This window comes from Corvus cornix, chromosome 4 (assembly GCF_000738735.6).
Source record: "Corvus cornix cornix isolate S_Up_H32 chromosome 4, ASM73873v5, whole genome shotgun sequence".
In the NCBI taxonomy this organism is placed as follows: domain Eukaryota; kingdom Metazoa; phylum Chordata; class Aves; order Passeriformes; family Corvidae; genus Corvus; species Corvus cornix.
The window spans coordinates 50,729,577-50,750,476 of NC_046334.1; the positions used below are offsets into that span (position 1 = coordinate 50,729,577).

Consider the following 20,900-nt stretch of genomic DNA (forward strand, 5'->3'; position numbering starts at 1 on the left):
GCCAAATGCTAACCAGCTAGGAGACATATGCACAGAAGCAAGTGTGGGAAGAGAAAGTGCTTGCATAGAAAGATGTGCAGAGGAAATATGGAGAATGTGGGGTGGGAATAATCTTAGCCCTAGTACCTGAAAAGCTTCTCCTAACAGGAGGTGCAGTTTGCCTTCTGTGCTAAGTAGGTATTCACCCCTCTCAGAAGATTTCAGAGACTGTCCTCAGCATGTGCTAAGTCTGAGAAAGGGTCAGATGTGCCTAGGCTGGAGGAAAGGAGTGCAATGTCCATGCTCATTGCAGGGCGGGTGGACAAGACGGCCTTTGAACTCCCTTTGAATCCAAACCATTCTACGAGTCTGTGTTACTGAGGCATGGAGGCAGAGGAATAACTGATCTGGATGACAGATAATATAAAAGAAGCACAGGAAAACTGTAGGAGGGTGTTAGAGTTGAGAAGAACTATATTTAGAAATTTAGAAAACTAGTAAACATACAGTAGAAAAAATTACCAGCCCATGCTAGAGGGGGAGAGAGAATAACAGGGAAAATCTTGTAAAGGAAAAAAGACGAGGAACATAACTTAGCCACACACTGTGTAGGCCAATCACTACTGTTGCACGAATATTATCTGTAAGAACAGATGTAAAATACAGAGAACGCTTCAAATCCTGTGGGTTTTTTCCTGACCTTAGTCACTGTTTTGAGGCCAGAGGGCCTCAGAACAGGTATAGGCTTGGAGAGCAGGGGAACCCAAAACATTCTGGGCCCAGAATTATCTGAACAACATGATCTACTTGAAGATGTCCATGCTCATTGCAGGGGGGCATGGGCTAGGTGACCTTTAAGGATCTCTTCCAACCCAAACTATTCTATTATTCTATCATGATCTGTGGAGAGCACAGTCTGTGCTCAAAGCTTCACTGAGACCAATACTTAGAGCTGGACCGAAATCTAATTTTATTTTTCCTGACTGAATCTTAATCTGGAAATTTATTTTAAGTGTGCTTCAGGGAATAACTCAATTGACATATTTAATTTAAAACAAATGAACTACACTGAGGAAATACTGTAATATGATCCCTTATAGGAAGCAGATCCCACCTCATAGGCTATTTTAGTCTGTTTTTTGCTAGCTGAATTGACTTCAGTCTTTTTGTTCACACTTTCTAAAAATGCAGCACTGAGGTGTTGTTCGTGTGCTTCAGTTGTCTTGCAGACCAGCCCTGGTGAGATACCTGGCTGTGCCATCCTGCTGACAGAGTATGACCTGCGGATTGACTTTGAGTCACCCTGCAGTCCTTGCTATCTGTGCTGCTCTGCAAGAAAAGAAAACTGTGCAAGTGCTTTTTCTGCTGCAGTTTACTCTCCTGTTTTGAGGGAGACAGGCTCTATATTTGGGAATAAGGAGTGTCAGTGTCTGCCAGAAAGAGCCTTATGCTATCCTGCCAGCCCAAAGTTATTGCCAAGGTTATTGTTGCTTGTCCTATTTTTCTTTATTTCACAGAGCTGAGCAGCTGTACAGGTCTACCAGCCACTTTTATTTTCTACTGAGAATATTATTTGCCCACTGAACAGCTTGCATGCATTTCTAGTACAGCTAACTGTGAAGACAGGAGAAGTCGACACAGAGAGATTCATCAAAAACTCATGTAAAACTTCTTGAGCCACAGCCTGACTACAGTGGTGACTTACAGCTGTCAGTTTTGGATGTGTGACTCCATTGCCACTCTCTGCTTGTTTCTTTTCAAACGGAACCCCCTGTTTTTAACAGATAAATATGATCATTGCTTCAATGCAAATAATTCTTACCCTGTCATCAGTTGTTAAGACTGAGAATGTATTTTTCTAAAGTGATTTGTTTCCTTTCTCCCTGGCCAGGCTGAATCAAGCCCATGGACTGTACATTGTTCAAGGTGGCCTGATTCTTTGCATTTTCATGACTAAAGTGTCAGACTTCTGGGTGATATTGCACATGGACACTGTGTACAGACAATGGCTATTTATTTCAGTGAGGGAAGAATTTGATGTGTTTTGTGTACTATTCAAGACATGAAAGTTGATGTTGGTTTTGTGTGTGGGATTTAGTGATATAATTTAGGCTTCTTCCCAGTAAAGCCATGAAACTGATTTAGACTTGTAGTTTTTTCAAGGGAGAAAAGTGGCTTTAATCAGTCCAGTTGTCAAAATCTGGAGGGTCTCATTGGTCAGAAGCATGTGTTGCTTGTTATCTGGAAACTTAAAGAACTCTCATAGTTATGGTCTCATAAATTTGGATGCTTTGTGTTCTGACATAGAGTAGTTTTTTCATTACCGAGGAAGTTGGTCTGATGTCACAAAATGGTTTTGCTTCATCACAGTAGTATATAGCAGGATAACTAAATCCTTAAATGACAAAGCTAAGTGAGCAGCCATAGCAAGGGGTAAAGCAAACCAAGTGAAACTTAAACAGAATTGTTTCTAATTAGCAGAACCCCACACTTTTCAGGAGATTAAAGAGCAAAGTGATTTAAAGATTCAGAGGGTTGGAAGACCTCCCCTCTGAAGACATGCTGTGAAAGCTGGAGTTGGTCAGCCTGGAGAAGAGAAAGCTCTGGGGAGACCTTGTTGTGGTCTTCCAGTACTTAAAGGGGACTTAGAATGGAGGAGAGCAACTTTTTACATGGGTAGATAGTAATGGAAAAAGGCAGAATGGTTTTTACACTGAAACAGGAGAAATTTAGATGAGATGTTGGGAAGAAATTCTTTACCCAGAGAGTAGTGAGGCACTGGAACAGGTTGCCCAGACAAGATGTGGATGTCCCATTCCTCAAAGTATTCAAGGCCAGGTTGGATGGAGTCCTGAGCAACCTGATCTAGTGGCTGGCATCCCTGCCCTTGGCACAGGGATTGCAACCAGACGGTCTTTAAGGTCCCTTCCAAATCAAGCCTTTCTATGATTATATGAATATCAAATACCCAAATAACAAACACTATACTTGCCTGATGAACCATCAGTATGGCATCAGCTAATCCCCAAAGTATGGCCCACTCACCAAATAACCAGTGGGAGTATGCTGTCATGATTTTGACCTGTATTTGTGTTGTGTCGTCTGAAAAGGTATGCATATATTAAGTGTTTATCCAGGAAATTTGCAATAGTAATAGTTGACAAAAATGTGCGGTTACTATGATCTTTGTTCCAGGATCACAACAGTAGCAGTCTACACTAATTGCCATGTACATGAAATAGTACTATAATATAATAAATTGTGTATTACATCTTTGAATTGTTCATAACAGCATCCAAGCTAGAGAGCAGCCTCCTAGCTGAGAGGTGTGTCTGCTGTGCAGGGGTCAGTTATGCCCTCTGATTGTGGGTGCGTGCTGTGACGTTTCTCAGTGTAGGGGAAGAGCATCCTGCCAGTGGGATGTCTGGCTACGAACTGACAAGAAGCTACTTTGGCAGTCAGGATGGTCAGAGTAATGGAAATATCTGCCTACATTTGTTTTCTCAAAATGCAGAGAAAAGGTCAGATTTAATCTGCTCTGCTTATACTAGAAAAATACGTGCTAATTATCTTACATATGTGTAGTTGTACTGACAAGAAACTGTGCCAGTACAGTCGGCAATAGCAATACCTGCTAATTGTTGTGTGCCAGTGTAAATGCTTCAGCGGGGATGGGGAGCACCCGGATTGATGCAAATGCAACATTAGAAATTACTCCACTTCTTTACAGCTGCTTTCTTCCCATGCCTCCAGGCATCTAGCTGTGTTTTTATCAGATCCTGACGGGTTTCCTGCTCCCACATTGCCCCTTCACATTTCTGCTTTTTCATGCAGCTGTTTTGCACCTAACTGAGAGGCAGCAGTGGGCAGGTCTCAAGGCAGAGAAGTCTGGGTGTTGCCAGCAGTGCTTGAGCACACCTGCACTTGTTTGTGGGTGTGTTGGCAGAAGGGAAAGGTAATGAAAAGTAGATGCTATCGGTTTTACAAAAGGTGTTCTATTTTGATTTGTAACTGTTGGTCATTGCCTAAGCTGGTAATAATATGCATAGCTATGTTAAGTCCTGCTAGGCTCCTCCTCAAAATGTCCTTCTTTTCAAACCAGTAAGGTCAGCCAGATCTTCCACTTACTCCTGGTGGCTTCCTGACAGTATTAGTCAGCATATGAAGTGCCATGTTTTATTCTCATCATGGATTCCTATTTCTACCTTGACAGTTTCGGGGCTTGTTTGTTTGTGGTGGTGGTGTTGTTTTGGTTTTAGTTAGTTTGTTTTTTCTTTGTTTTGTTTTTAAGAAGTCATTCTTTCACTATTTCATTCACTGACTACTATCTCTGGTAGCTGTTGACTGTTTTATAAACACTTGAGAGAGTAAGGCCAGCTCACACAGAAGGTGAACCTTTTTGTGAGCCATTATTGCTGCAGCAGAGTGTCCTAGAGGGGACGAGGGCTACAACTTGGAGGTGATCTGAACACATAATTTTTTTCCTGTTATGCTCTTTGCAACTGATTTTAATTATTTATCAGATACTTAAAAAGAAATGCATTCTCTCTGACTAGTTCCTCATCATTCACAGCACTAGGTCACAGAACATTTCCCTACCCCCATTATTTACCATACAAAATGATTGTTTTATTTTTAAAAAGTAAAAGAAAGAGTGGGGAAAAGGGTAAAACTCTCACAATCATTAGCCAGTTGGCATAAAGGAAAACCAAATATAGCTGGTAGCATAAAACCATTCATTTCCTTTTCAGCTCAGCTTGTTTTCTACGTTTGGTCTTACCAAACTTACATCATTGTCTAGTGTTTAAATTACTGAAGTTTATGTTTCCTGTCTTTTAAAATTGTTAATCCCATAAAATATAATAGTTTATTTAATAGCAGGGCCTAAAACCCTGAGTCCTGTTTAGTCTCATCTTGTATAGAGGCAAACATAGAAATGTGCTCCTTCCCAAGGGATTCATGGTCTAAGTGTGTGACAAGGCAAAAACTGGGAGGCAGATGGTCATGTACATGTGAAAGAAGCAATCAGCAGAGAAACTATATTTGAGTCAGTAATTGTGTTAGGCTAGGCCTGAGTGGGAATCTGTGTCTGGCAACACAAGTGGAGCCTCAAACTAGTTATAGCCAATTTTTATGGAACAAGGGGGACTGTATCTGAAATGTCATTTCTCTTAAGAGGTTAAAGTGTCTCTGTGTGATCTTGTGCAACTGTGCACTTTGAAGGATGGATTCTTGGGTTCCAGCCCTTCATCTGAAAATCCTTGGTAGTATCCGATGTCTTTTAAAAACACTTAACATAGAAACAGCTCTAGAACTTGGTCTTGAGGTAGTGCTGCCATGAGTCTACAATTCAGAAGGTTCCCTTGCTTATGCTTTGCTCCTTTCCCAGTGGCAGGCTTGAGCAGACTGCTTCAAGGCTGAAGAATGCCATCAAGGACATGATTTTGATAGCTGTGACATGTGGCTTAGAGACTGAGGGTCAAACTGAACTGGGGACCCTAATTTATGATGGAATTCTCTAACTCTTTGAATACTGTGTAAAATAATCACTGCCTCCTCTGTGGTTTTGACTGGGAGTTGGTGTGGGTGCTGTCTTCTGGTCTAGAAGTCACTTTTTCTTAGACTTCCATTTACAGAATCAGCTGATGAGTGTAAGCCGGCTTAAATATAGAAGTATTTTCTAGATGTGGATTGTTTCTTAGCTGAATATAACTGTATATATATATAAAGGCTATTTGTTTTAGCTTCCTGGAATAATTCCATTTTATTGTATCAGTTTTACATGCTTTATTTATGAGTTTTACATGCTTTTTAACATGTTTTTGGATGCTGGTATCAATGAGAAATCCTACTTGGGACATTAGAAAAATGAAAAATGTCAGACAGTGAGCATGAAGGCTACAGCATACTGCTGTAGGATTTAGTGAGAAAAACTTGACAAGCCAGAATGCTTCCTAAGAATATTTTGAGTTCATTTGTTCTATTCAGCCTGGAGAAGAGGAGACTGAGGAGAGACCTTATTGCAGTCTACAACTTCCTCATGAGGGGAAGAAGAGGGGCAGACACTGATCTTTCCTCTGTGGTGACCAGTGACAGAACCCGAGGAAATGGTCTGAAGTTGTGTCAGGAGTGGTTTAGGTTGGATATTAGGAAAAGGTTCTTCCCCCAGAGGGTGGTTGGGCATTGGAACAGGCTCCCCAGGGAAGTGGTCACAGCACCAAGCCTGACAGAATTCAAGAAGTGTTTGGACAGTGCTCTCAGGGACAGGGTGTGACTCCTGGGGATGGTTCTGTGCAGGCCCAGGAGTTGGACTCAATGATCCTTGTGGGCCCCTTCCAACTCAGCTTATTCTGTGATTCTGTGATTGTGCCATCTACATTGTCACACAGGGCCACTTGCTTGCAGCATAGCAGCACTCTGTACACTATGAAATCAAGCTCTTTGTTCGTCCGTCTGCTAGAAGCTGTTGCCTCTTGTATTTGCCTGTGAGTGCAAAAATAATTCATTGGCTTTCTGCAGAAATTTGGGGCTAAACATAGCAGAACCTTTAAAATATGCTGTTGAAAGACTTTGAATCTTTAGGTGATTTTGGTGAACAGAGGAAGATGGAAAAAGAGAGAGAGATGGAGATCTCATATTTTAGATATTGTGAAATTCTTGTAAGTTAAAATAAGAAAATACAATTTAGGAAATCAGCAATTAATTCTAAGCAGCTTAACTCCTGTAATTCTGTCATTCTAACTTATTGAAAACTCGTGGATGCACGTCAGTTCTATGGAAAGGCTGAGTGCTTCTTTGATTGTTTGATTGTTTGTTTGTTTGTTTGTTTGTTTGTTTTTACCCTGTCGAGTCTTTGGAAGTGGGCATGAAGAGACACTGCAGGAGTTTAGCAGGCCTTTATCCTTTAAGTATGCCATACATTTTTACTTCAGGGAGCAATATTCTGGAAATAGACTGGGATGTCTATGGAGATTGCTTCAAATATAGGTATTGGAGTGTTTTGTGTATATGCCTTTGGGCAGGATTTAGGCCAGGCAGGATATGTGATCTCAGCTCTGGTATTCAACTGTAGCTTAGTGTGCTCAAAAATCATCTTGCCCTGAATATTTCAGATGCTTCTGATTTGTTTATATCATACGAAATATTGCTTGTGGCAGGTATTGTGGTGGTATTATTGCACTGCTCAGAACATCAGCCTCTCTTAATACCAAGAAAATTGGATAAAGCCATAAGCAGTTAGAATGAGTCAATGATTCTCTTTTGTAAATACAAAAGTAAAAAAAACCCAACCCAGAAAAAACCATCCCCTTGCCCACCACATAAAAGAAACCAACACCAAAAAACCCCCAAAACAAAAACAACAAAAAACCCCCCAAAAATCCAACACATTGACCAAAGAGATTTCTTAAAATTGTCAGGATATTGTGCTTTTGTGTTTGACCATTTAATGGAATAACCTGCAGCTTTTTGTAAGGAAACTGTTAGAAGTCAGTGTGCTCTCCCTCTCAAACCAAATTAATCCTTATGTTTTCCAATTAGTTGTCTTTTTCCAAATCCCCCCTTTCCCCTGCTTGCCTTCCATTCTTCTTGTTCTTCCCATAGCAAATGCCTGCATTTTCACATTTTCTCTTGCCATTTTTTGCCTGTGTTAACTGTCTTAGATTGATTCAATTTTGTATTCCTGTATTTCTTCTGTACAGTATCTTTTTCTAAACTTCAGAGTGGAAACTGGCAAGCTTTTGTTAGCTACATCAGGAATCATGTGTTGGGAAGAAGCACAGTTCTCTTCTGTCACTAGTGCTTGTAGCAGCTGAGTGTCGACACTAGAAAATATTGTGGAGTACTGTAGAGGGAGATGGTTTATGCTGTGGAATGCTGAAGTTACAACAGTGAATGGCCAGTAAGTTTTAAACCTACACAAGGAGAAAAAAAAGTAATCCTACCTTTCCGATTGTACTCCATCAACTTCTTGAAAGATTTGTTTTAAATGTCTTGGTCCTGCAATAGTAAAACGCTTTGCAAGTGGTTTCTTCATGTGCACACATAAGTAAGAAGGATACTCTGAGGCATCAACTGTCTACTGTAAACAATGGGGAAATAGAATAACCTCCTTTTGGTACCATTGTGAATTTTAAATTTAGACAGTGATCAAATAAATCACTTGAGTAGTATGCTCATCCCCTTGAGCTGAACTGGAATGCTAACCTGCTTAAAGTGAGCATAAGCTTTGCTACAGTGGATTAGGACTCATGTGAAGTGTTTAAACAACAACAGTAAAATTAGAAGACTCTCAAATATGCAGTATTATGGGATTATTTTTTCTTTGTATTTTCTTTTTCTTTTTTCCTTTTCTTTCTGGGAGCCAGGATATTTTAGTATCAGTTAAAACTTTACCGTGTGCTTGTCAGAACTTCACCTTTCAGATTGTCACAAACTTTGAAACTTAAGAAATGCCTGACATTGCAATAATACTCTAGATATTGGTAAAGCTGTTGTTCTTTCAGACATGTGCTCTAACTAAATGGAAAGCTCAGCAAAATGTTTTTTAATAAGACTTTCTAAAGAGACAAATTAATGAGATAGTTATAGAATTAGTGTATAACAATAATGCAATGCAGATGTTTTTTCTCCTTTAAAAATACAAATATTTTCAGTATTTCTTGTAGTGAGCAAAATGTGAGCTCATGTGAATTTGTGTGTGCATGCAATAATGCATTAATCACCAAGTCAAGCTCATTTCTGTGAAATGGGCAATGTATTTTGCTGTGGGTTTTAGAAATTGGGCCATGTCCTTTCTTTCATTTTCAGCATCTCTCTGCTTGAGTGATAACTTGAAAAATCTCGGTGTAGCTTACATTACAAACCACAAATCCACACAGAGTTTTGCTTGCACCATTCCTGAAACCTGCAAGGATTTTCTTGTAAGAGAGTGAAGTTTTTATTAGCCTTGAGATCCCTTTCAGCAGAGCACTCCTAGGGTCTAAGCCAGGGTAGTTCATTCCTGAATTCAACATCCATAGGGAATGGGGCTGGGGCGGGACAGTACAAGGCAACAAGGGCAGTACAAGCAACATGGTCATTGCTGCTGTTGCTGCTCTTTTTGCTGCACTCTCTTTGCATACATATTCTTTGCAGTTATAATTTTCAGAATTTATGGGTAAACTCTGACAAGTTCTTACAAATTTCACTATTTAGCTTCCAGTTTAATGGTTGCTGTTTGCCTACAAATTCAAGAGAGCAGCACTGCATAGTGTCTGATCCATAGGTGATATTTAGAAGACTTTCTATTAAAAGCCTCCTGAAATATGATTGAAAACTAAATGCAAATTTAAGTGGCCTGGATATCTGGTGTGACTCATTGCTAAGGAGAACCTGGGATTCATTCAGCCTCAATTCATTTGCCCTTAGAGCAAGTCACTTAAGTTGTCTTGTATGTCACCATTTCATATCCTTCTAAGAGCTTAATGTTTGTGCTGCACTTAGAAGATTTATAGCCCTATTCAATCTTACTGTACTGTTGCAAAGGGTTAAGAATGGTTTTGTGCATCTGTTAAAGGTGTGATCAGTACACGCCTTTATGTGAAGTGAATAATAAAGCTTATGAAGAGTGAGTCATGGTGTGCTCCCGGTTTTATGCAACCTTTTACTGGGGTCATTTTATGTCCTTTTTTGCATTAATTCTATTTTTTAACAATATAGCTATGATTATTAATTACTAAGAAGATTCCTCCTTTTAATTTTTGTTCTGATCTCTAGTAATCTTACTTGCAGTGTAATTCTGTTTTGATGTCCTTATTTATTTTGTGTAAGCCATGGCCTAAACATTTGTGCATACAGTGAAAGTAAAATGAAAAATAAAATCCATGGTCCAGTTATGAAAGGATGGAGATTTCATTTAACAAATTCAAAAGAGGTAACTTTTAAAACTAAACTTTCAAGTGCATTCTTAAATGCTGTACTTTCCTTTTGTCTGTTTAACGAATTCTGGAGTAGGAGGTTAGCTATAGGGTTTTCCTTTAATTTATTATTGGGTTGTGTTTGTTTATTTTGAATCCTCTGGGAAATTCCTATAATTCTGTAGAAATTTAAAATGAAAATGCCAAAAAGGAGAGTTGCTGGGAGTCACAGCTGTTGGTAAGTTGTCAGCTGACTCCTTATATCATGTCCAATGATAACTGGTTTTATTGTCAGCTTCTGTCTGATGTGTGTAATTGGCTTTTGACCCAAAAGTAGACTGTGCCTTTTCTTTCTTTGAGCAAAAGGGGAGCAAATAAATTAGTGAAACTCTTTGCCTATAATGTTAAAATGAGTGCTAAAAACTCAGTCTCAAGTGAGGTATATTTAACAGAAAAGTAAGTGTAGAAACTGGCCGATAGAAAATTTTCTCATTGTCAGATAGGATTAGGCATAAACCATTCTATATTTGTTCTTAAACTTGAGTTAAAAGTATCCTTTTTTTCACTGTATTTCAACCTTTTTCCTCTTCTGCTTGGTGGTGATAATTTGGAGCATGGCGATTAGTCCTACAAATTGCATACAGACATTTTAATTAAATACTCTTTTTACCATCATCTTTGCTTAGCAACATCCTTTTTGAGATATTCTGGGAAACGTAATACTTGTCTGGTGTGTAAAACAGTGTTCATAAATCAAGGTACGTTGCCATATCCTGCTTGCTTCTTGCTTAGGTTGTTTAATAGTTTTTGTATTACTCTCTGAGACAGAAACATGAAGCCTTATACATCTAGTCACTCCAGCTTACTGCACAACATAATTACCAGTGAGACTCAATCTTTGGAATATGGCTTACCATGGTGGTGTAGATTCTTGAAGTGAATAGTATCTACATGGTTGTCATGGATGCAAGCAGCAAGTAGTTTTCACATTCCAAAATATCCTGGAATTTAAACAAAATCATCAGGCTCTCAGAAGGTCATATTAGCATTTTCCATCTCATTTAGTTGCTGAAAACATGCTATCTTGAAGTCATAAAACCAAAATCAAAATGAAATACTCTAAACTTGCTTTGGCACAGACCATACATAAGCTTCAGAACTTTTTTGACACAGAGAAGTTATTTCCCTAGTTACTTTCTTGTGCTGCTCTTGAATGTCTTTCTAGGCTTTTGGTTTTAAAAGCTGTGTTTGTCCTCCACTGGAAGTGTGCATGGGGTGCTGTGTTCTCTGAGCAGGCTGGACAGTTGTCACTCTGATCCACCTATGGTCCTGCTCCATTAGGAGCTCCCACCCTGAAACTTTCAAATACCACACACAGCCTGTCTTTGTATAATGTGTGAAGTCGATGAGCACTTTTCGTAAGAAAAGTATCCCTCACCCTAAGGATCAAAGAGAAATAACATATTTTACTCAACAGAAGGTTTAACTCCTTCTTTCTGGAAATCATAGCTTGGTCTTCCATGCTGAGCTGAAGATCAGTTGGTTGTAGGCACTACTTGTTTTCCTTTGTTGGTAAAAAGTGTTAGAATTCTATGCTGCCCCCAAGAGTTTCAGCAAATGTTTAGCTATCAATAGTGGTTTTAATTGCCCATTTAATTTAAATGCCCTGAGGTTTGCATTCCCCTCATAGTTTCCTTCTCTATCAGCCTTGGCCCTTGTGCTTTTGTGGTACCATTCAAATATTTTCTATGCTGCAAAGTCTGTTCAACAGCTTTTTTGGGGGTCGTTTTGATGAGTTCAATTCTTCATTGCAATTTAAGTTTCAGTGGAACAAAACTCTGATTTCCTTGCATTCTTTGTGATTGTGCCCATGTTTTTCACTATAATTGTTTACATATGGTTGTATTAATGTGCTCTCACTGCATTTTGATGGTAAAACTTTGATTAACCTTGCTAGGTGTGGATTCAAAGCCTTTAAGATTCTGTTCTAAGTTCAGGAAAGGGAGCAGTTTTGTGAAATCAGAGCTGAATTTGAAAATCCTGAATTGTTTATGGGAATGCTTGGAGTGAAGAAATAATTTTCCAGCTGTCAAACTGCACACTCTCTCTCTTAGAAAAAGGAAATGTAGGTAACTGTAGTTGTCTTGGGTCTTGGTTTAGTGAGGGAATTGAGGAGGAAGAGAAATGAATAGTCAGTTTTCTGTACAAAAAGTACATAGGAATTATAGTCATGTTGAGCTTAGTTATTCTATCAAACTTTCTTGAATTTAAGAATTTTTTTGTATATCAGTATGTCAGCTCTTGAATTCTGTTATCACATTACTCCTTATAAATATCAAACTTGTCACCAACAACATGAAGAATGTAAGCAGGTAAGATGCTATGCAACAGGTAATATTTAATGAACATTGTTTAACAATTCTTTGAAATCTGACCAATCTCCCTGATTTGTGAAGCACCTCATCAGTAACTAAAAGGCACAAGTTGTTTCCTGAGTGTATTACCGCAGGCCTGGTTCCTATGGTATATCACCATGTCCCACAGCCATAGGGAGGAGGAGGAGGAGAAGATCCAGCAGGCAGGAATTGTGCAGCAAGATTGATTTATTTATTTATTTTACAAACCTTTTATGGACTTTTTTCTTCATAGTCTAATTGGACAAAGGACCAGCCACCCCTTGGGGGTGATTGGCCAAAATCCTAAAACATCCATTATCAAAATATTTTCTACTATACCATGAACAAGACTTTCCAAGGTTGCAGGTGGCTTGGTTGTTTACATTCCCTGCTACCTCTTCTGTGAGAGGGAAAAATCTCTCACGGACTTAGAAAATAACAAGAAGATCCTCACTAACAGCATTTTTGTACCTACACTGAGTGGTAAAGACAAGCTGACAAAAGGAGAGATTTTGATTCACAGCTGAAAATAGGCTGTTTGAAAGAGCTCTGTGGTCTTGCCAGTTGTAGAAGAGTTTTCTGGAGTTACTATCTTTCTATTAGCTAAGGATAGTGTTGTCTCATATGCCCATTCATGTCTAGATAGAGGTTCTTAGTCATAGTCATCTATTAGTGAGGCCACTTTGGGTCACTGGCAGAAAGACTTTTATGTTCTGTTTGCTCCACCACTTTTATAGACCATGCTGGATACTTTTTATTTCTTCCTGGTAACTAGTGATCATGAGCTGTTTTAGATGGTAGTATCCTTGCTCCTGGCAGGCTTTCTGCTGCCTGGCCTATGAATCACAACAAAATAAATTTGCCTTATGTTTTACAAAGTGTGGTACAGAATGATAAAATAATTGATTGAAAGAGAGATTCAGAGTTCTTCTGGCCCAGCCTTTCTCTCTGTCAATATAGGTCGATATAGATCTACAGCATAGTATGAAACATGTAACACCCAGGTTTAGCTCATTAATGCATGGAAAGCTTTGATCTTTATTGGCCAGGTCTGCAGGAGCATATGGCTCTGCGGGGCAGGTAAAGCAATGTCAATATAATCTGTCTATGTTTATATAGTTCTTTAGCATTAAAAATCTCACAGGAGCCAAGGGTGAAAGTTCAGTACCCAAAATTTTCCACTTCCATCACAGTTTCCTGTTCCTAGCTTGTGTGTTAAATGTCTTCTGATTGCTTGCCTCCAGCTTTCAGCCCCAATTGCTAGCAATCTGTCTCCTGTTTAAAGAACCTAGAAGAAGAAATAAACACACTGGTGTATTGCTCTATGTTTATATTTGCATATATCATTATGTGCTTTGGCAATACAGAGATATTGATATTCCCTGTAGAAGGAAGTGTTTGTGGCAATTTCCCTAGGTCTGTTAATAGAGAAATTTTTTTTGTTGCTGTAGATTACACTGTTCTGCAGGTTCTCATTTTAGAGTTTTTGTTTATAGGACAAGTAAAATAATTACTGGATAAGAAATGTTTTAAGAGGGACCTCTTACAGCCTTATCCTACAAGTTGCTTGGGCAGGCACAGGGATGTTGAGGTACACAATTTCAGTACACACTGTTCAGCCAGCACTGAGAAACCATGGCAGGCAGTTCTCTGCATGGAACAGGTCTTTTTCTTCCTTTGTAGAAATTCAGGATATGTAGCCTTTTGTATGATCACAATCTGAGAAATCAACCTATCCAGATGCTTCAAAATTAAGTAAGGATGGGGAGTGAGCAAAACCAGCTCCTGGTTCCTGCAGCTGTCAGTGCCCATAAATCATCTGTGTTTTTGCTTTTGAAGCAGGACAAGAGCATGAATTTAATTAATGGGTTTGACTTGCTCTGGAAACACACGGTAGAGAAATCGCCCCACCCACACCTTTCACAAACGCTGTAAACATACAGATGTTATTGTGTATTCACTCATGAATGCTTTCCAGCATCATTGTGCTAGATACAGTTGAATGCCTTAGGCAGGTGGCAATCCAATGACTGCAACAAATCCTTGTTCTTTGGACACCCAGATCAGAGGAGTAGCAGGTTAGCTCCTGTTTTCTTGGTTCCAGCCAGCTTCTGCTTAACAAATGCATTAGTAATGACTGCTACAGAAAACTCTAGGGGAAAACAAAAAGAGTGGGTTTGTCTGTGTTCCATGATTGCAAATTTGATTATAATATGAAAAAAACCGCAAGTAGATTTGTTTTGCCACTCTGGTAAAAAAAAGGGAAAATCTAGTTTTTTTAAAAAAATTGTCTCTGCAATGGATCACCAGAAATGTCTCTGCATTGTTTGATTTTTTGTTGTATTTTTAGTTCTACCTTGTTAAGTGCAAAGAGACACAGAAACTGTCAAGCTGGATCAGACCCTAGTTCAGTGCTGTAGTCAGCATCAGGTAACTCAGAAGAAATTGTGCAAACACCCCTGGTATTATGGGGAGGTGGAATTAGCTAAAATCCTAAGGCATCACTATGATGCTCATATCCTGACAAGATCCTGACAAGATCCATGATCATGTTTTTTAAAAATTCATGCCAAAAATATTCATGACAAATTTAAGCTAAAAAATGCTTCTTCTTTTCTACTTTTAAATATTTAAACACACTTATAGCTGTACTGGCCAGACGCTGTCACCAGTAATTCTGGGAAATATTCACAAAGAATGCCAGGGACTGAGCGACTGTTCTTTGTGTTTGTTATAAGAGGACATCTTTCCATCTAACTGTAGAATAAATATTTTGCCTTTCTCTTCTATGTATAGCATTGTCAATTGAAGACTTTGATAATTTAAAAAATTATTATTGCAGCTATGTCTGACTGCATTTTATAACGTAAAAAAAAATTATCATCCTGATTTCATCGTATACAACTTTGTGTAAAGGCCATTTTGCACACTCTGGGGTCTTATGTAGGGGTGATTGGAAAAGTAAATCATCATCCCATCTGCATTACTGGATAAGACTATTTTCAGTATAGGGAATATAGAAGAATATGCATTTCTTCTACTCCTTTTTACCTGGGTTTGCAGCATGTATTAATATGAACTGAAATTTACTGCTCTTTAGCCATCATTGCTGCATGTTCTACTGTGTCTTCTTCATGGCACTGGGTCTTTCTTCAAAGGGAAGAAACTTGTTTAGTCCTTAAGCTTGGTAAAAGTTAGAGGGTGAATCACTTGTATTTGAGTGTTAAACTTGGCTCTGTATTGTGTTATTACTTGATTGCTGAAGCATCTGACAAATTAAAGGCAAGGCCTTATCCACAATCATACCCTGAGTTTATCTGTTCACAGAATCATGGAATATTCTGGGTTGAAAGGGATCCACAAGGTTCATTAAGTCCAACTTTTAAGTGAATGTCCCATACAGGGATTGAAACCAGAACCCTGGCAGCATTAGCACCATGCTCTGTCCAACTGAACCAATCTCACCTGTCTCGACATTGTGCCGGGAGCTTCATGGGGATGCGCTGGGGAAAGGCTTGTTTTCAGCCTTTGTGCTGTAGGGCAAAACACAGAGGATCAGTGCCTGACTGGAATGTTGTGGTGTCACCAAGCAGTAAGAGGTGACTTCCAGCTGGGCAGAGCCAAGGACGTGCTGTAAGCCTGACCTCATGTTTCCCTGATGCTCTCCTCTCTGTAGACCTGCTGTGAATCTTCTCTTGGCTTGCCCTTACTGGGGAGCTTGTGTTGTCACGTATTTACTGGTGGAGGGAGAGGTGTGTGTGCTGTAGACGTTTCTTTCCGCTACCTTTTTCATTGAAACTGTCTGATGTGGCATGTACTACCTGACCCAAATATATCCATATGATTAGCTAGTCTTGCCAGCTTTTATCTGGGTTGCAAGTATCTTGCTTAGGGCCTGTTTCTTAAACACTATTTCCAGGCACCCAGGCATCTCCCAGTCTCTGACTATTTTCAGGCAATGGTGACAAAGCAATGTCTAATTTAGCTACAAAAACTAGTAAGGTTTCTGAAGAGTATAATTCACTGTCATAAGCACTTTTGTTGGCAAAGAGCCATGGGGAGCCACCTCTAGAAATAGGGTCTCCCTCTCATGTTTTTGAGGATGTGGAAATGGATGACATGAAATCATGGGCTATAATTTAGACAGTGAGAGGTTTGCAGATTGATTCTGTAAGTAGAAAAATCCCCTGAGGAAACATTATGTCTATAATCCTGTCAGTCAGAAGGTTAGAGTTAGTCAAAAACTAACGTACACAAATGGCTTAATAGTAAAGATTGTGCTAATAGAGGTAAGAAATTTAGCTGAAGTATTTTGCTGAAGGCTATGAAAATTGGATACCTTTGAAAAATGCTATTTCTTTTCCAGAAGATATAGTAGAAAATTGTTCTGAGCTATAATTAGTTGAACATGATGCTTCTACCGCAACATTAGGAATATTTGTAATTAAGTAAATTTGTGGTTGAAAGAATCCCAATGTGCTTAGCATTCAGTTATATATTTGGATAACATATGTAGCCTTTAGGGCTCAGATTTCAGAGTGGGACTTGGTCATTATAGTTCATAATTGTGTGAATATTACACTGGCACAATTAAAGAATGAGCCAGTGTGAGAGAGAGGTGCTTCAGATGATATTTTGAATCCTCAGTGCTAGGAAACACAGAATTGGGAGAAGTTTTTCCTCTTCACTTTTTTTATATGCATATATATATATGTATATAATCCTACTCACTGTAGTTAGATTGTGGAAAGTCCTACACAACCAAATTTAGTCTTCAATAATGTACATTATTAAGCAGTGACTGCTGCTTCTTCCTTCTGCTTTTGGTAGGCTGCATCCTCCTTTTGAGAATATGTTTTTCTTGAGAGAGTGGAACCAGTTTTTGTCTTGCTTCAGAAGTATGATCCTGATACCGTTTCACTGACAAGGAGTGGAGCAAATGGATGGGCCCTTGTTCTGTAGTTGACATACATTTAGGTAGCTCGTCTTACATCAGTAATCAGTGTAATCAAGCCTTGCTAAAAATGACACATATGTTTGGTTTACTATTTGTTATGAAATACTTGCACCCACAGTGTGAACACTCCTGTCACATCTAGGGGATGGGCCTTGCAATCCAGGGGAAGTTGGCTGACAGCTTTCTGGGTTCTGCATCGGAGAAGCAGGAGCACTTAGTCCTGGAGAGCCAGGACTGGAGCAGGTGTCAGTGAGGTGAAGTGCTAATATAAGGCTTATCAATGCTTACTGCTTTCCTGAAGTTCCCCAACTTGTGTGTGGAAAGTGTAAAGCTGTACCCAAAGGCCAGAAAACCCCATTGCCATAGTAGTAGATAGCTCTACCCTTTTCTCCTTCTGCTTTCTGTGAATGCAGAGACCAGACTGTGGTGGGGCACCTCCTCTGGGGAGTTTTTTGTTAAAATTTAGTGTTCACATAAGGGCCTAAAAGGCACATAAAATCCTGCTGAAGCTGGCTTTTCCTCATCCATTTGAAAGTTCTAGCTGTAACATTGGCATTATTTTCAACCTCCAGACAAATAAAAGCTCAGGAGGAGGCATCAGCAGTGAGTCCTCTAAGCAAAGCAGGAGTAGCAAAGATGATTTTGAAAGTAATTTCAGCAAAGAAGGCAGTAATGAAGATTTTCAAAATCAAAACAGTTTCCTAATGTGGTCTCTAATGCCTTTTCAAAGTGGGTAGCAAAGGTGTTTTTCAGACAAGCTACTGCAATTCAATTAGACCTACCTAATTTTTATTTCTTTTTCTGCTACAGATTTCCACACTGATACAATTCCGCTTTCTTAAGATCATGCTATGGCTTGGATGGGATTTGGGTACAGCACTGTTAATTGACAGAGTTTAAATAACAGAAATGTTCCCTAAAGCTTGCCTTGTCTGTATGCTCATTTGAGCTAAAAAAACGTAAAAAGAACTTTTTTGATTTGGGCAGATGAACGTTTATAGAAGGAAAGTAAGCATTGTTGCAGCCCAGGGCCAATGCTGCTGGGTATGACTTATGCAATATATATATATGTAGTTTTTCAATTAGGTAGAGGTTATAGGCCCACTCTTCTATATTTATATCATTCTCTTTGTGCTGACTACTCACAGTGACACACTAAGTGGCACAAATTCTCACTAAACACCTATAAACTCAGTCGTGTGCTTCACATCCCACAGTTAGCAGAATTGGTTATGCATTTTAAGCAGCTTTATCTAGAAATAGAAATTCTTACTGGGCTTTCTTCAGCAGCTTCTATTTTCTTTATTTAACCTAATTAAATGCTGATTTAAAATGCATTGATGACACCAACATTTGAATAAGATTATGGAGTGATGGTTCTAGGTTCCAAGCCTTTGAAATAAATAAAAGTTCTTTTCAAAGCATGAAATGACTTTTTCTTGCAACCCATTCCTTCATTTAAAATCGCTAATCCTATAAGACTGACAATCCAAGCAATTATTTAAGCCTGAAGCATACTTTGGCCATAGAAATGGCACTGCTGTGAAACAAAAATAAACTAATAAATAATCCAGTTTTAAATCAGCACATCATTCTTATGTACAGAATTGCTTCAGTTTAACTGTGCCAGTGCAACACCCTTTTTTTAGAGCTGTGTGTTGTACATATTGGTCTTTCCACGAGGTGCTTTGGCAATGGTTTTGCAGCTGAAGCAATGCTGCTGTGGCATTTAATACAGGCTGGATTGTCACATTTCGAGTGCCAAGAGACCCCTGTCGTGTGCTGGTGTAAGACTGCCTTCCTTGGTAGGCGTTGGTATTTACTTGCAAAATGCATATACAGGATTGAAACCAAAGGGATAGTTTTAAATGGTGAGAGACATTCTCCCTGTTTGCAGTCTTTTATCACTTCATGTGTAAAGAAGGTCTGAAATTCAGGTATTTATTTCTCTGTTGTAGTTTTAATTTACTAAATGGTGTGATTTGTATGTATTCCAGGGATTTTAAGCAGACAACACAATGCAAAGGTTATTATTACTCAGTATTTCTTTTGATTTTACATTCACAAATGCTATATATTACACCTTGAATGAGCTTTATTGAAATTTTGAAGTTGCTGAGGATGGATAAGTCTAGCAAACACTTCCTTTTTCTGCAATGCGCTCAGAGATGACTGATACCAGTTCTTCAGTCCCGTGATTTCATTCTTTAAATGGATGCTTTGACAAAACCTATTATTTTAATGTTAAAATCAGTTAAAATCCTGGAGCTTTAATATGCATCCCAAAGCAAATAAGGATGCAGTGCTTTTCTTTTACAAATCACATTTAACTGAGGGCCTAAGTGATTTATGGGAACTAAGAATAAATATTACCTCCAATACGGACTTTTTTTTTTCCTCTTAGCTGTTTAAACTCTTTCTCAGGTTCTGCTTCCAGGGATGCTTGTGTGGACCAGGGACAGGAGCCTGTAAGAGCCTGTGCTGTCCCTTGCACTGCAGTGTTCTAGGTCTTTTGCTGTGGTGATTTACCACATACACTTCCCAGATTTTGACATCTAGAGGCATTTCTATTTATTGTATATATTTTTTCAAATGGCATGTGTTAATAAGGATGACTGGGGAAAGGTAAATCTGATTTACGGAAGCCACAAAGATGTAGCTTTGTTCTGGTTGAGAAAACATAATTTTCTTGTGGTTTCTTTTAAAAATTCTTTTTGAAAAGACCATTTCCCCTTTATAGCATGATCCTTGTGATGGTCTTTAACTATTTGAGAGAGCCTTGAGGTTCTTGGCCCCTGGAAAAAATATCAGGGCTTAGTTTTTGTGCTCCTTCCCAGTTTGATATCCAACTGGGCTGCTTGTCCCAGTTTGGATCACAGTTCTGGAAAGATGAGATGGTGAAGTGACAGGAAAGTGGTTGAGTTACTAATGGAGACACAGACAGATGCTAGATTCTCTCAGATGCTGCCTTGTTCATGTCAGAAAGACATTGGAATTCATTTCAGCTGGGATGGACAGGCAAATCTGCATAAAAATTTAGTCAGTGCTCTCCTAACCCTTCTGCTATCTGATCATCTCATTGTGATGAGGTAAGGAAGGGGTCTGAAGGAAAAAGATATTTTTGTCCTTTACAGGAAAGAAAGCCTTTTCACACTGTGCTATCTGGCATATTACCTCCTGAAATCCTTTAATTGTATCAAGCTGTATGTTTTTATTTCCTCTGTAGCAAAATGTTCTTGCAAAAGTGACTTATGAGTGACTTGCTGTGTAGTTTCCTGTCACAATTAAATTTCTGTGATGCTGAATTGCTGCCAAGAGTCAGGCCTTTTCTCACCTATTCTTTATGCTGTATGTATTCAACAGGAAAAAGTGAATTTGAATATTCACAATGAACAAAAGTGCTGAAAAAACCACCAGTCTGCTGTGGCTAGAGTTTAACCCGAGTTCATAAGGTGAGAGCCCGTTATCAGAGACACCCACAGAAACCATTGCATTGCCCTAAGACAGCTGGAGCTGAGGGTGTCTCTAAGGTGTCCCCTTGGCTCTGAGTGCAGCACTGAAGTGGCCCCTGACAACAGGGAGGAGTGGTTTTCCCCAGAGGTGAGACAGAGAGACAACTCTCTGCTGATTTTCTCCTTTCTTCCTGTAACAAAGGTTGTGTTTGTTAGTCAG

At 39.1% G+C, this 20,900-nt stretch overlaps 1 protein-coding gene across 4 annotated transcripts in view; it reads right to left on the reverse strand.

Annotated features, from left to right (window-relative positions):
• The window catches only part of C4H4orf19 (chromosome 4 C4orf19 homolog), a 41,230-nt gene that overhangs the window by 8,435 nt on the left and 11,895 nt on the right, over positions 1-20,900 (reverse strand). Inside the window, exons 2-3 of one of the 4 annotated variants that reach the window (XM_010401811.4) lie at positions 10,790-10,876; positions 7,923-7,977 (exon numbers count right to left, since the gene is read on the reverse strand). Coding sequence is in view for 1 of the 4 variants with exons in the window: in XM_039551638.1 (XP_039407572.1) it covers positions 7,923-8,014 (92 nt within the window). In the remaining 3 variants the exon portion in view is untranslated. Of the gene's footprint in view, positions 1-7,922; positions 8,054-10,789; positions 10,877-15,736; positions 15,805-20,900 lie in introns of those variants that run through there. The other 3 variants (XM_039551639.1, XM_010401812.4, XM_039551638.1) reach the window with 3 other exon arrangements.